This window comes from Delphinapterus leucas, chromosome 11 (assembly GCF_059928025.1).
Source record: "Delphinapterus leucas isolate spDelLeu-1000000601 "Yukka" chromosome 11, BTC_Dleu_Yukka2, whole genome shotgun sequence".
NCBI lineage: Eukaryota > Metazoa > Chordata > Mammalia > Artiodactyla > Monodontidae > Delphinapterus > Delphinapterus leucas.
This window is the reverse complement of record NC_143139.1, coordinates 77,896,993-77,911,282: the sequence shown is the minus strand read 5'-3', so window position 1 is coordinate 77,911,282 and position 14,290 is coordinate 77,896,993. Positions and strand designations below refer to the sequence as shown.

At 47.1% G+C, this 14,290-nt stretch overlaps 2 protein-coding genes across 14 annotated transcripts in view; one reads left to right on the top strand and one right to left on the bottom strand.

Moving 5' to 3' along the window:
• Window positions 1–14,290, bottom strand: part of ELK3 (ETS transcription factor ELK3) — a 68,836-nt gene that overhangs the window by 7,556 nt on the left and 46,990 nt on the right. The window contains exons 3-4 of one of the 2 annotated variants that reach the window (XM_022562367.3): window positions 10,269–11,051; window positions 803–925 (exon numbers count right to left, since the gene is read on the bottom strand). In XM_022562367.3, the coding sequence (XP_022418075.1) occupies window positions 803–925; window positions 10,269–11,051 (906 nt within the window). The remainder of the gene's footprint in view (window positions 1–802; window positions 926–10,268; window positions 11,052–14,290) is intronic. The other variant, XM_022562368.3, reaches the window with a different exon arrangement.
• Window positions 1–14,290, top strand: part of CDK17 (cyclin dependent kinase 17) — a 125,163-nt gene extending 110,873 nt beyond the window's left edge. For all 12 annotated transcript variants that reach the window (XR_016395029.1, XR_016395030.1, XR_016395031.1 and 9 more), the window contains one exon: window positions 1–14,290. This exon is cut by the window's left edge. The gene's annotated coding sequence lies outside the window, so the exon portion shown is untranslated.

Genomic DNA, 14,290 nt, shown 5'->3' with positions numbered 1-14,290 from the left:
ACAGACCAGGCTAGAATCAGGTCAAGAGGGGGTTTGTACTTTATCCAGTTTCGCTTCATCCTGTCCCTAGGATCCCTCCTATACTACATTCACATATTCAAACAGTGACATCTTGGTCAGTGAGTAATCTTTGGGTCTCCAAGAGGAAATACTGATTTCCACACAATAGCAAGTGATGCTACTGCAGGATTCTAGTGTGGGAATGACTAACGAATGTGCTTACCTAGTACAGGGAGTTTTACAAGATAAAACAGCGGAGGCTTAATGCATTTTTAACCAAATGACCTGGAAGCTTTTTTTTTTTTTTTGGAACAAGAACTTGATTCTGATTCATAGAATTATGCAGGTAACTTTTCTATTACAGTTTGGAGAAGCTGTTCACTATTTTTCAATTTATTTTGTGATGTCACTATGTTGACTAATAGATTAGTATTTATTTGTATATTTTTATTTGTATTTATTAGTATTAGTCTTTTATGAGATTTTATAAAATACAATTAAAAATTTTTTTTCCTTAATAAGTTTCCAGTTTTCATAGTCAGTGAAAATATCCAAAACACTTCAAGAACTAACTGTTCTATTTATGGGTATCTGACATGAGAACTCCACCTCAGTGAAAATACAGTGGAGTTCAGTGCCTCTGAAGACAGCCTTTTGCAGCCACGTGAACATGAATTCCTTTTGGAAACTTAAACAGTGAGCTCTGCCCTACATTTAGTGAAAAATATTACCTTGCAGGATTTACTGGGGAAACACATCCCTTAGAAATTCCACATTTAAAAGTTTGTTTCCAAATGCTCACCTGGAACAGCGTGTTTGGCCCTTGCAGCCGGGCAGGACTCAGTGGAGCAACTGGACTAAGGCTGCTCCAGAAATGTATGCTGGACAGCAGTGGGCTCGGGGTCAGAAGCAATCCATTTGGTGTCTGGGAAAGAAGCACACACACAGTTTTTGATACAGGTATCACCTGACTCCAGCTGTGGTCAGTAGTGTGGCCAGGGGCATTAGCCACAAACCAAGAAACAAGCTTCACCATTTTAGGAAAATCTGACAACTTTGTTATTTCTGCAGGGCTGTGCAGCTTAATTTATTTCAATGCTAACTGTATGAGCAATTTTATAAAGGAAGAAAGTATGGAAACGTTACCTTCCTTAAGCATTCTAGTAGAAAACTCAAGTTCCTAGCAACTTTTGTCCAGGTGCTCTTCAATCTGCTCCTCCTCACGCATTAAACAAGATTTATTGTACAAGTAAATGGGATCCCATGAAAGGGCTTTATTTTTTCTTATCTATATTTTCTTATTTTTCTACAGTGGACATCCATTCCTTTGGCTACACACACACACACATTTTTTAAAGGGCCTCCCAAGCTTCACTTTCCCTATCAACAGCCCTTTAATACTTCAGGATCTGCTGCTAAAATATCCTGTAGCAGCTTCATCAAAAGCTCTGAACTGGGTTTTCCAGATTTCACTCCGGATATGGGGTTCATGAGAATTCATCTCCCTGGCAATGGTTTGGAGGGGGGAAAAAAAAAATCCTTTCTTGTCAGATTGGGTATAAAGCCAGAACTCTGGGTTTCCTGGGAGAGTGCCAAGGATTGCATTTGCTTGCATACACGCAGCAGGAGTCCTGGCCTGCAAGCCAGCCAGAGTGCAGAAGAAACAACACTTACCGCCCCAGCTGGCAAGTCTGCATAGCTTTTATTCTCAGCGGAGCCAAGCGCCCTGGCTAGGGTGGTTTTGTACCTTTGCTGACTAGGAGGGGCCCCTCGGTGGTTTTGTGATGTCAGTAAGGTGCTCTGTGTAGGAAGAACGACAGCAAGGGCGCCAGCATTTCAGATTGCATCATGCTAGATGCTGAAGTGTTCTTTTTTCCTAGAATTGGCCTTAACAGCTTCGTTTATTATCCAGAACATTTAGCTTAAACCTAAGTTGAAAGGTCTGCTCTGTTCAGTGGAAAGGAGACAAACATCCAAAGGTTCTCAAACAAGCTGCTGAAAAGACTCAAATTATTTGAGTCTTTGGTTCTACAGCATTTCCTACATATTGAATGACCTATGAGGTTACTAGGATAAATACTTGTTTTGGATAAGTTTCCCATTTGTTCTAATTCAAGGCAATTTCACAAACCTGCCAGGCCATCTGGCCTAACGGTTCAGGCTTAGTGGCTCCGCATGGGCTCTGCCAGGGTTCCAATCTCAGAACCACTACTTACTAGCCAGGTAACCTTTCTATGCCTCAGTTTTCTAATCTGCAAGACAGGGAGAAAAATGCCTGCTTTTTTTACATTACAGGATTGTTAGGAAGAATAAATGATCTATGTAAAGCTCTTAATATGTGCCTGGAGCAAATGCTCAGTAAGTGTTCAGGACTGTTATCATTAGTAATTAATTAAAAGTGTACTTGATGAACTGTATTTCACCTATTCATGGGAGAAATCCTCAACTGTATATGGAAAAGTACTTAATGTTCTGAAACAGACAAACCCACCTAGTCAGCTGGTGCTTTAAGGTTCCTCTCAGTCATGTTAGGGTCAAGTCCACAGCTCAGGTGATCTGAGAACTAGTATTTGCATGTTACTCTGAAGCCAGGTCCCAACCACAGTAAGCCACATTAACATTTACTAAAACCAGTGTGTTCAGGGCCTCCTAGTTTACCTACCAATGAAGTCTCACAGCTCTAAAGAGACAGTGAATCTGCTAAACTACAAAACATAGCTAGCTCCCTTTCTCTCATCCATGGCCATAAATATATATCCATTTCTTTTTAATCCTCTGAGCAACATATGAGGTGTAGAATATATTTTCATAGTCTAAAATTCATACCCATGTCTGAATTTGAGATGTTTTGCATATTTGTTTCTAAGGGATACAGGATATACTCAGAATACAGTAGCCTTCTGTTTCTCATGTTAAATACATTCGAAATGTCTTCCATAATACATGCAAATAAATACTGTAAAATGACTTCATTTACTCCTCTCCCTCCCATCGCTGTTCTGCCTGAAGATCCTGTGGCCGTAGAGAAAAAAACTGGTTGGTTGCTCTTTTAGGGAAAATTCCTATAAAGCCTGGCCTGGGTTATCTCTGGTATCATGTGAGCTTTCACAGCCTCTCTCCACAAGCACCTTGAGTCATGGAGAGTAAGCTGAGCCCGAGGTAGAGGCTAAAGAAAGAAGCCACCAGCAAAACGCACGCTTCCTCTTCCTTCACTGAAGAGTCTTAGCAAATGAGCTCTTCTGAATGGCAGATAGGGACTTATTGATCCTGGCACCTGCCAGGGAAGGGGATGCCCTAGGGCCTAAAGGCAATGGGTGTTCATTTTCAAGGGGAAAGACTCCTCTCAGGACCTCGTTTCATCCTCCCCACTCAGTTCTTCTTACACATAATACTGAGTCTTCTAGAAAGCCCTCATATTTGAGCTAAACCTGGTGAGCGAACATTGTCCAGACACACCCCTCCTGAGTGCCCTCCTCCTGGATCATGCCCTCTCTGACCATCAAAATGCCCTCCACCTCCTCAAAGGAGATTCCTGATTTCCCCTCAACCAGACGGCACAAACTCACCACCTTCTTTGCAAATCCAGCGTTTATGACACATCCATTTCTATCAACAGGAGCACCATTTACCCACTCGACAAATACTGACCGATACACAGTATGTATCAGGCGCCAGAGGAACAATGGTAAAACAAGACACTATCTCTGTACTCACAGCCCTGTCCACGACCCCGCATCCAGTCACTGAGGCGCAAAATGCCTTCCCCTCACCCCCTGCCACACCCTCTGGGCATGGCCTGTAGACACTTCCTGGAACTGACTCTCCTGTTTACCCCCTCATTTCCAGTCTTGCTGCATCCAAGCCCCTATCAACTTAGGTGGCACTCATCAACTGCCACCTAAAGCAGCCCAGCTGCCTCTGATCTCTCCCTTCCAATCTGTTCTGAGCACTGACACCGAATCAATCCCCGTAAGACAGTGTGTTTAGTTTCAGGGAAAAAAAGAGTACAACCTCCTTGGCCATAATTCTAGGTTCCCCCATAGCCTAGTTTCATGTGAAAGCTCCCCCCCGCCGCCCCCCGCGCATGCCCCCACCCCCAGCTTTGGTTGAAGTGTCCTGAGCACCACACAATTCCAACCTACTCGTTCTTCAGCACTCATTCCAGAACTGTCCTGACCACTCAGCCCATGGTCCCCTGGGCTAGAGCCGTTCCACAAGTGATCGCACCTGCTTCTGCAGTTATTAACCATCCCTTGACCATCCCCAGACTCTCTCCTTAGCCCTAACTGCAGCTGGGTGTTTCCTCCTGAATGTCCTTCAGGCTCCTCAAACTCAACACAGCCCAAACCTGACCTGTAACCTTTCCCCATGAGCTTCTTTCCTTTCGTGAAACTCATACTGAACTTCTGGCTCTCCCCTAGCACCTCCACACCCATCACCAAGTCCTGTTGGTGGCAGTCCCTGTGTCCCCCAGAACCATCGCTTTTCGCCTCATGCCACTGTCACAGCCTTAGGTCCTCATTGTCTTTCACCTGGAATTTTACAGTCATATCCTAACTGCTTCCAGCCTCTCCCCTCCCTAATCCACGTCATCAGGATGGTTTCTAAAACACAATTCTCAACTATGTCACTCAGGCTCCATCTTCCACCACTTCCTATACCTTTGGAATGTATCCTCCCCTCTTACTGAACTACTGTTCTGCCCTAATGCACAAGGCTATTTGCACATCTTTATGCTTTGGCTCAAGGTGTTCCTCTGCCTACAGTGCCCCGTTCACCCCATGTGCCAGATAAATTGCTGCTGATCCTTCAACACCCTGCCCAAGTGTGATCACCCCTTCCACGAACACCTTTTCAACACCCTTCCCCATCCCCAAGAAAGTTAATACCTTCTTCCTTAGTATTCCTTTTATACCTAAGAATTCCATTTGTACTGTGTCTGGGATACTATATTAACCAACTTAAGTTACGAGTTCCCTCCCAACTAACAGGGACTATCTAATTCACGTTTGCACCCCCCGGCTCCAAGCAAAGCCTGTGACACATGATAGGTGCTCAGTCTGGGTTTGTTGAACTACATGTTCTTTCCCCCTTCTGTTCCTAAGGTACTTCTCTGCACTGTGTATCTGGCTCTTGCCGCGTGCCATCTTGTGCGTGTGTATGCCTTGTCATGTCTAGGTCCTAAGGTCATAAAAATAGGCACTTGTACTTTTGGTGTCCTTCCTGTGATTTGCAAATAATGCTAAATAATTACTTTTTGATAGATTCTAACAGGAATTTTTGTTTCCCTTGACTTACATCTTCAGCAGCTATTAATTTCCCATCAAAACAAGTCTAAATTCCTCAGTGAGTTCCCAGGGCCCTCTATAATTGCACACCACCCCACATTATATATTGCCCTTATTCTTTACCTACTGGACAGCGAGCTTGTAAGCTCATGAGAACAGGAACTGTGTCTGTCTTGCTCACCTCTGTATCTCCAGGTGCCTAGCCGATGGTTGGGCAGGTTGTAGCAACAAACATCTCTAATCTTAATCTCCCATGGATGCCAACAGAATCCATGACAGTGCCATTTTGTGGTTAAAAAAAATCCTCAAAAGGTGACAGTGAACCTCTGGAAACTCCTAGAGTTGTCTGAATTCAAATAAAAACATGGTTTTAAGAACTTCCAAAAAGAAGTAGAGTCACACACAAGTTTGTGTAGCACTGAATGTGCTGATCTGAAGGAAAAGAGGACAAAGAGGAGAATTCCCTATTGGTCCAGGGGAGCTACGGTAAGAGTTAGGGGGAAAAATAGAATAAGGGTAGAACTGGGGAGAAGTCGGCAGATCCACAAAGGATCTACAGAAAAGACGGGCCCCAGGGTGGAAAGAGGGAGGGCGACGATCACACTTTGTTCATCTTAGGCAATCTAGAGCTGGGAGAAGCAAGAACCTTCAGCTGGAGTGTCAAGTCACCCAAAAGTCTACCAATGACATCCTCCAGTGAACAGAGCCCCTAAAAGGACATCCTTCTTCTGTAGGGCCAGTATGGAGAAAGCTGCAGGCTGAGCTAGGGCAGTGTTACGGAGTGGGATGAAGGGAAAAAAAAACCAAACTTACTTCCTTTTGTGATCGTGGCGAAAGAGACAATAAGATGGAAACCACTCCGGAGCTGAGCCAGGAGGCAGTCTACCCACACGCTCCTCACCACACGCATCCATTTTACTCCCAATTCCCACCTTATGATCTGGGCTCAAGGTTGTCACATCCATCAGTAAATGCAGGAAGGTGGTTTTAGCATTTCAGTCCTCAGCAAGCTGTCTCTACTCAGTGTTAACCCAAAGCCGCTACTAATAAAACGGCCCAGGGCATGCATGCTCAGACTCTGATGTGAGTTCACGCCCTGGTGCCCGCACGTATCTGAGTTCAACATCTTAGACATCACGTGTGAGATGAACAGAGGCCTTGGCATAAATGGAGGGACGTGCAATGAGCCAACCTCCGATTCTGAACTAACTTTACATTGGTAAGACAGGAGGAGGGAGAGACCTAACAGAAGAGGCAAATGGAAGGAAGAGGGACAGGTGACACCCAGATGCAGAAGATACAGAGAATCAGAAGTTCCAGCTGGCACCATCTGGGCTTCCATGGTGCCTGGCTGGAAACCAGGAGGGTTTCACATCCTGGCTCCTCCCCCCACCCCCATCTCAATTTCTGTAGCTCATGCCATCAGAGATAACATTCTTGTTTTTCTAGCAACAGCCCAATATGACCTCGGTGGCTGAGCTCCAACTACCTCACTCCTTGGTGCCAGCTGGCTTTTGTATTCTCATTTTCTCAGTTTCTCACAGTCCACGCTGGGGCTGCCTCGTGGTGATCATCGTGTCTGTCTACATTTGTAATCGTTTCTCAAAGACTCATGAGACTAATCTCAACTGCATTTTGTATGGGTGCCAGCAGATGTGCCACAAGTATTCTTGATGGGAGTGGTGGTTTTGATGTTGGGGGAGTGGCAGGATGCCGATGCTTTTTCATGCCCGTCATGCTGTAGCTTGAAATTTCAAATCTGAATTTGGGCCTACACGAGGTATGTGGTTTAATGAGGTCCTTCCTTGGAGGGCACTGTAACCACATGACCCTAAGCAGGCTGAGACATGCTTAATCCTACCCTTCTTCCTACCACGCTTCTAGCTGAAACTAACTGGGAATTATTCTTGGAATAAATCAATAAAATATAAATCATTCTTGGAATAAATACAAGTTCTTGGGAACTTCATTTTCAGGGTATCAAATTATTACAGCACACGTTTATCTCTTTTAAAGCTAGCCACAAAGGAAGTTGATAGGCGGTCCCCACAGGTAACCAAATGTTTCTGCGTACACGCTGCACACCTCTGTTTCTGCGACAGAAAGTGCTAAGGGAGGAGAGAAGCCAGTGAGCCGCGGAGTGAAGCGCCACTGCTGCCTGTGAGAGAAACGCCCCACGCTCCCTTGGGTAGAGGAACCCCCCAGAGTTGACCTGGGGGCCAACAGGAGTCCTTCGCTCCCGTCCCTGGGGGCGATTTCAGGGAGATGGGCTCACCCCTCAGTTTGAGGCCCAGTGGACTTCAGGAGAACTGCTGTGGGAGCTGATGCTATTTCTGACTGTGCACTGGAGGGAGAACCAGGGGCTGGTGGGTTAGTTTCTGGGGCACCTGAAACAGCTCCTGTTCTCTGAGAATCCAAATCCTACACTGACTCGAGGCCTCCCCGAAATCCTAAAAGACTCAAGGCTTGTCAAGTCGAGATAAAACCACTTGACTCTCCTGTCTGCTCTCAGAGAACCCACCTGGGGGAACACCCCACCCCAGAGTCCTGCCCTTCCTCTGCTCTCTCTGGTTTCTCCCTCCTGGCCTCACCTCTCCCTCCCTGTCAGCCACAGGCGCTCCAGGTGCAGAGCTGAGCCCACTAGAAGGTGAGGGGATCTCAAGTCCTGAGATTCCGCCATCTTCCCAAGGGCAGCCGTTGACTCCTTTAGCTCTGAATGGCTTCAGACACTACCTAGCCCCCAACGCCACCCCCTCACACCTGATCCAAGGCCCAGGCTGACACTTCCCCTCTCCTGTCCTAGTCCAGACCCTGCCCTGTGCCTCTCTCTCCCCTCGGGAAGCGCCCTCCCACATCTTGGACGTCATGGCGCTCGTTCACAGGTCGAGGCCCTGCCCTCACAGCCTGGGAGGACCAGCCAGTGCATCTCCCTAAGGCACAGGTCCTCTGTTAAACATCTGGCTTTCCCGTGCTTCCCCCTCCCTGCTGGCAGGCCATTCTAGTAGACGCCGTTTCCCAGTCCTGAGCTTTGCATCCATTCCTCCACATCCACCCTCTGTCCCTAACTCGTGTCACTGTCCCCCCCTCCCCTCGGCCCAGCCACACATCCTCAGTCCTGCTGCCCGGAGCCTCCCTAAATTCACTATGTCCAGGCCCATAACCACAGGGCTAGCCCGAGCCGCTTTCCTCCGACGCAACTACAGGACTGGCACGTGTTCAGAGACGGTGATACACAGAGAAAGCAGGGACCGAAATCAGAGTTGGCCTTGGCCTGGCTCTAGGCCTCTCTACACCTCACAGCTGGAAACACAGAGGAGGCCGGGGAGGAGATCCTCAGATTGCACCCCTTGACCCGCTTCTCTAGTTACTTCTCTGAGCGACATCGGAAGCCGCTGTGCCTGAGCCATTTACTCAGCGGTCCTTAGTCACTGGACAGTTTTGCTTGGTCAGGAAATGCCCCACGTAAGAGCACACACGCGAGCCCTTAGCCCTCCCCTCCGTGGCAGCCTGCCGTCACCACCAGCTCACAAGCTGAGCCGACACGAAATCCCTGGGCCACAATCATCTGGGAGAAGCCATGGAGAGGAAAATGCCCAAGAGCTGCTTTCAGTTGTCTGCAGACTCCACGGACGTCTCATGATCAGGGACAAGTGGGCATTTTCCCAGTGCACGTGCCGAGAGCATTTTACTTAAAGAGCATGGCTTCTGGAGCGGACTAACCGGGTTCAAGTTCACCTCTGTGGCCTATTAGCTGTGTGACCTTGGATGAGTTACTTTACCTCCGTGCCTCATTTACCTCTGTTGGGAAAATGGGACAATAATAGTATCTCCGTCACGGGCCTGTGATGAAAAATAACTGAGACGGTGCATGGACGGTGTTTAGAACAGTACCTGGCACACATGAGCAGCTCAATTATGCTGCCACTAATGATGGTGACAGCAAGGACACCTACAGCGATGGGTACAGAGGCAGGGGACAGAGAGCTCCTACCCACCTCAAGCATGACCCCACCCTGGTGCCACAAAGTCACACGATACTAAAACCTGCCGGTTGTAGCCAGCTCTCTTCCCACGGCCATTATCCCCTTTAATCCTCACGACAATCCATTGCACAGATGTGGAAACTGGCTCAGAGAGCAAGTACCCGCAGTCACGTTTCAACCCAGCAGTGCAGCCAGGGACTGAATCCAGGTCTGTGAACCTCTGCCACTGAAACGCATCCAGTTTTCCATAGGAAGCAGAAGTAGGTTGACCAGTACCTGCTCTGCGTTTGCCCTGCAGCTGCCTGCTGGACAAGGGTGAGCATCTGGATACCGTATTTAGAGGAGAAGGCCGCCTTCACGTTGGAGTTAGTAGCACCGAAGACTTTTCCTGCTCCACGAGTTTGCTTTCCTCTCCCCTATGCTGTGGACCTGGGCTTTCTCAGACTAGCACTGTTTTTTACTGAAGCTTCTCCTTCTCACCGTTTGATGTGGCCCCTGCATTTCTTATTAGAGACTACAGGACAACCCAGCTCCCCACTGACGACTGCAATGGCCGTATTGGTTAGCATCTATTTTCTTATTAACAGAAAACAAACGGCTACTTATCAAGGGCCCCCCAGAGAAGATTCTCCCATAACATTTTCATAAAGCCCTTCTGAAACGTCACTGGCCTGCTCAGCTTTCCCTAGGAAATCACTGTTTGGATCTGCTTTGACGGCCAGTGTGCGTATTCCACCTTACGATCGCTTTAGGCCCCTAAAAGCTAGAAACCAATCAAGCATCCCACTGTAGCCAATACCCTAAGCCTTTCCTCTTGTGTATGCTCCCACCTGGGCATGGAAAAGTAATTTCCCTGCACAGTGACACGGTGACTTTGCCACAGGGACCCTCGGATTATCCTTTGAGGGGCAGAAGGAAGTTGCTTCGGTTGCTCTTTCCTCCCTTCCGCTAAGCCACTGAGTCTGGGGGCGGCCAGGATGACGGAGACGGCTCTTACCTGGGCGGTGAAGAAGGCTGGGGTGAGGGATCCCGAGGGAAGGGCCGGGCTGTTGAGGGCGATGGAGCCGATATCGGTGCCGGAGAGCACCAGCGGGGGCGCGGAGATTTCCAAGCCTTTGGGTTTTTTGGCCTTTGGGGGAAGAGATGGAGACCTGGTCTTGGAGCCCGATGACAGGTTCAAGGGCTCTAGGGAATCCGAGTCATGGCAGGCGGCCTCCAGGAAGAGGCTTCTGTGTTCGGAGGGGAGGGGCGAGTTCGGGGACAGGGACGGGGACCGAGAGGAGGAGGGTGAGGCAGATGAGATGCTGGCGGCGGCGTTTGGCAACATTAACGAGGAGATCTTGGCGGAAACGGACGAGGCCAGGAAGGCCTCCGACGTGGAGGGCAGCGACACCACGGGCCTGCTGATGTGCTTGTCGGTTTTGTTGGTCACAAACCTGATGACAGTCCTGACTTCTTCCACGGGAGGGCTGTCTTCCGGAGGCTCCTCCAGTTTCTCCGTCTTGATGGCCTTGAGGGACTCGGGTGGGTTCTGCAGGGAGTTGATGGTGAAGGACGAGTACAGGCCCGAGTGGATGTACTCGTTGCGGCTGGCGCTCTTGAGGGCGGACAGGCCGTGTCTGTGGGCCTCGCGGCTCTCGGGGGGCGCCTTGCACTCGCTGTCCTGCAGCAAAAGGCTCTCCCGGCTGATCTCCACCGCGTGAGGGTCCATTTTCAGTATCTCCGGGAAAGAGACGAATTTATACACAAACTTCTGCCCAATCACCTTCTTGATGATGTTCTGTGAACACAAAAGCAGACGTGGAAAAGATGAGTGCATCAGAGAAACTGGTAAGAGGCTCATTCTTGTGGGGGACCTTGCTGGCAGAAGCACTGAAAGTCCTGATGGCACATCTCAGCTAAGGTGTAATGGAAAGAGGACTAAAGCTGAGGGCAGAAGAATCTGATTTGCATTCCAGTTCTGCTAATTACAAATGGTGTGATCTTCGGCAAATGGGTGGTCACTTTTAGTTTCCTCATCTGTGAAGTGAGGATTATTATACCTAAGAACGTAGTAACAGTTGCCAATTATTAAGCACTTACTCTGTCGCTGGTATTGTTTATGCATTAGCTCATATAATCTGTACAGCGATCCTAAAAGAAAGGGATGATTCAACTCCCATTTTAGACCTTAGGAAAATAAGCTTAGAGCGTTTAAATAACCCACAGAGCCACATGGTAGGTAAGTGGTAGAGGCAGCATTTCCTTTACCATAATATAGTATTGTCTTACCTACCTCTGGGACTTGTGAGAATTCAATGAAATAATAATGGGAAAGCATTCTGTAAGCTGGAAAGCGTTATAGAAATGTAAGTTATTATCACCAAAACACCACAGTGTTTTCTTAAATCATGCAGCCATTTTTTTTCCTTTTTAATTCTCTGCCAAGAAAGCCGCTGGAGGAAAAAACAAAGCGTCTACTTGGATGTTCACGACATTCATACAGTATTTTCAGTTGCTGGTATCTACATCTGGCTCTTCAGTTTATGGCTCCCATCCTCAAACATTAGGATGTAAATGAAAACCAATAATCACTGCAAAAGTTTCCACCCCCCATTGGGAGAACGGACTTCATTTTAAAGGCTGTACTGTTCTTGAGATTTATTAAATCCGAACATTAGCAAAGTCTATCAAATGTTTGCCGGGCCCGAGGTACTCAAGGCAGACAAAGATGGTCTCCCTCAAGCACAGAGAGGTAGTGGCACCATCCTGTGGGAAGAGGACTTACTTACAAACTGTTCCTTTTAAAACCTGGATATGGGGGCTTTCCTGGTGGCGCAGTGGTTGAGAGTCTGCCTGCCGATGCAGGGGACACGGGTTCGTGCCCCCGTCCGGGAAGATCCCACATGCCGCGGAGTGGCTTGGCCCGTGAGCCATGGCCACTGAGCTTGCGCATCTGGAGCCTGTGCTCCGCAACGGGAGAGGCCACAACAGTGGGAGGCCCGCGTACCGCAAAAAAAACCCAAAAAACCTGGGTATGAATGAGGGTTAAAAAAAAAAAAAATCATTTGGGGGAGAAGAGCTTGAAAAGTAGCTGCTGTTGAGCATCTACTCTGTCCTGGGTGTTATGCACACGTGATCCCATTTGATCTCACATGAACCCACTTGTAGGCTGGAAGGTATCATCCTTATGACATAAGCTCAGAGATGGGAAGTGATGTGCCCAAGGGCCACAAGATCTATTAATTCTAAAGCCTAAGGTTTTTCCCATTTCCACACAAAGTTGGAGGGAGAGAATCAAAGAGCCCCCTTAGTAGAGACGACATTTTAAAATTAGCTCATCTCAAATTTTTAAAAATTGAGATACAATTGACATATAACATTAGTTTCAGGTGTACAGCATAATGATTGACATTCGTGTATACTGCAAAATGACCACCACAGTAAGTCTGGTTCACATCCATCAACATACAGACACAAATTTTTTTTTCCCTTGTTATGAGAACTTTTAAGATCTACCCTCTTAGCAACTTTCAAATATATTAGAGGAAATTGAATTAAATTTTGATGTTCATCTTGTGATCATTTTGGTGTATAAATATATTATGCTTTTGCCTCCCCTCTTGTTACATTACAGCCTCTGCTAACTTGCCTTTGTCCTCCTTAAATGCATCCTCAAATCCCAGAAGTGAATTTATCCAGCAGTCGGGAGGGATGGGCATAATTACCAAGCCACTGAGATTTTCAAGGAAGAATTCTTCAGGGCAGGCATCTAAGGGAGGGACACACAAGGTCCCCAGGCAGCACCAGAAAACCCAATAACGCAAATCCTGGCGAAACTTTGCTCAGCACCAGCACACAGGAGGTTCAAACCTGAGTACGTGAGATTCAAAGCTGAACAGTTCCAGTGCATGGCATCCTGGCCTGCAATTTAAGCCACCAAATCCCATTTACTCCATCTGACCTCATTTTCACACTCGACACTAGCAAAACTGAAAACCACTTAAGAGAAACTTCAGAGAGATCTAGTAAACTTAAGAGTTCCACCTGGGCCTAACTGGCATCATCTCTGCACACCAGGCCTGGGTAGACAACGTGCCTGGGAGAAATCAGCTCCCAAAAGGAAAGGGTTAAATAAGGGTGTTACTGGTGCCACCTGACCCATAAAAAGAAAGCCTGCTTGCCTGGTGTGTTCCTCTGCTAAAATTCTAAGGTATTTTTGTTTCCCACTCATAATATTCTTCTCCCTGGAGGAAAACTTCATTTTATTCTCAGCCAGTTTGAACACTCATCTAAACCGAGTGAATCATTAAAGCCTAAATAATTACACAGAAGAAAAGAGAAACTGTATGGGCTGAATCCTTTCTTCTGCCAGGTCTTGGAAATTTTTTTTTTTTTAACAGAACCAACCTTTAATTTTATTATGGGTATTCAGAACATAATGTCTGAGCAGGGATTACGTTCACAAGCAAACCAAGAAGTCATTTGGGACTGTGATAAAAATGATAAAAGTGGTTGGAAATTGAAAGGCAATCTCAAATAGAGAGCTGGGCCTCAATGTGTTAAAAAGAACATAAGGAACAACCCACACGACTATCAACTGAGAAATAAACAAAATAGGGGACAGTCATACGATAGAATGTCATCCAGCCATAGAAGGGAATGAAGGCGCTGGCACAGCTACAGCATGGACACACCTTGAATGTGCTCTGCTAAGTGAAAGGAACCAGACACAAAAGGCCACGTATTGTGTGACGGACTCTATTGATATACAATATCCAGAAGAGACAAATCTATAGAGACAGAAAGTGGATGAGTCGTCTCCTAGGGGATGACTAGGTGGGATGGGGGAATTGAGGGGTGACAGCTGAAAGGTAAGACCTTTGGGGGGGTGGTAGTGAAAATGCTCTAAAATTGATTGTGATGATGGAGGTACAACTCTATAAAGACACTCGAAGCACATTGACTTGTATGCCTTAAATGGGTGAATTAGCTGGTATGTGAATTATACTTCAGTAAAGCTTTTATTTAGACAGAGAA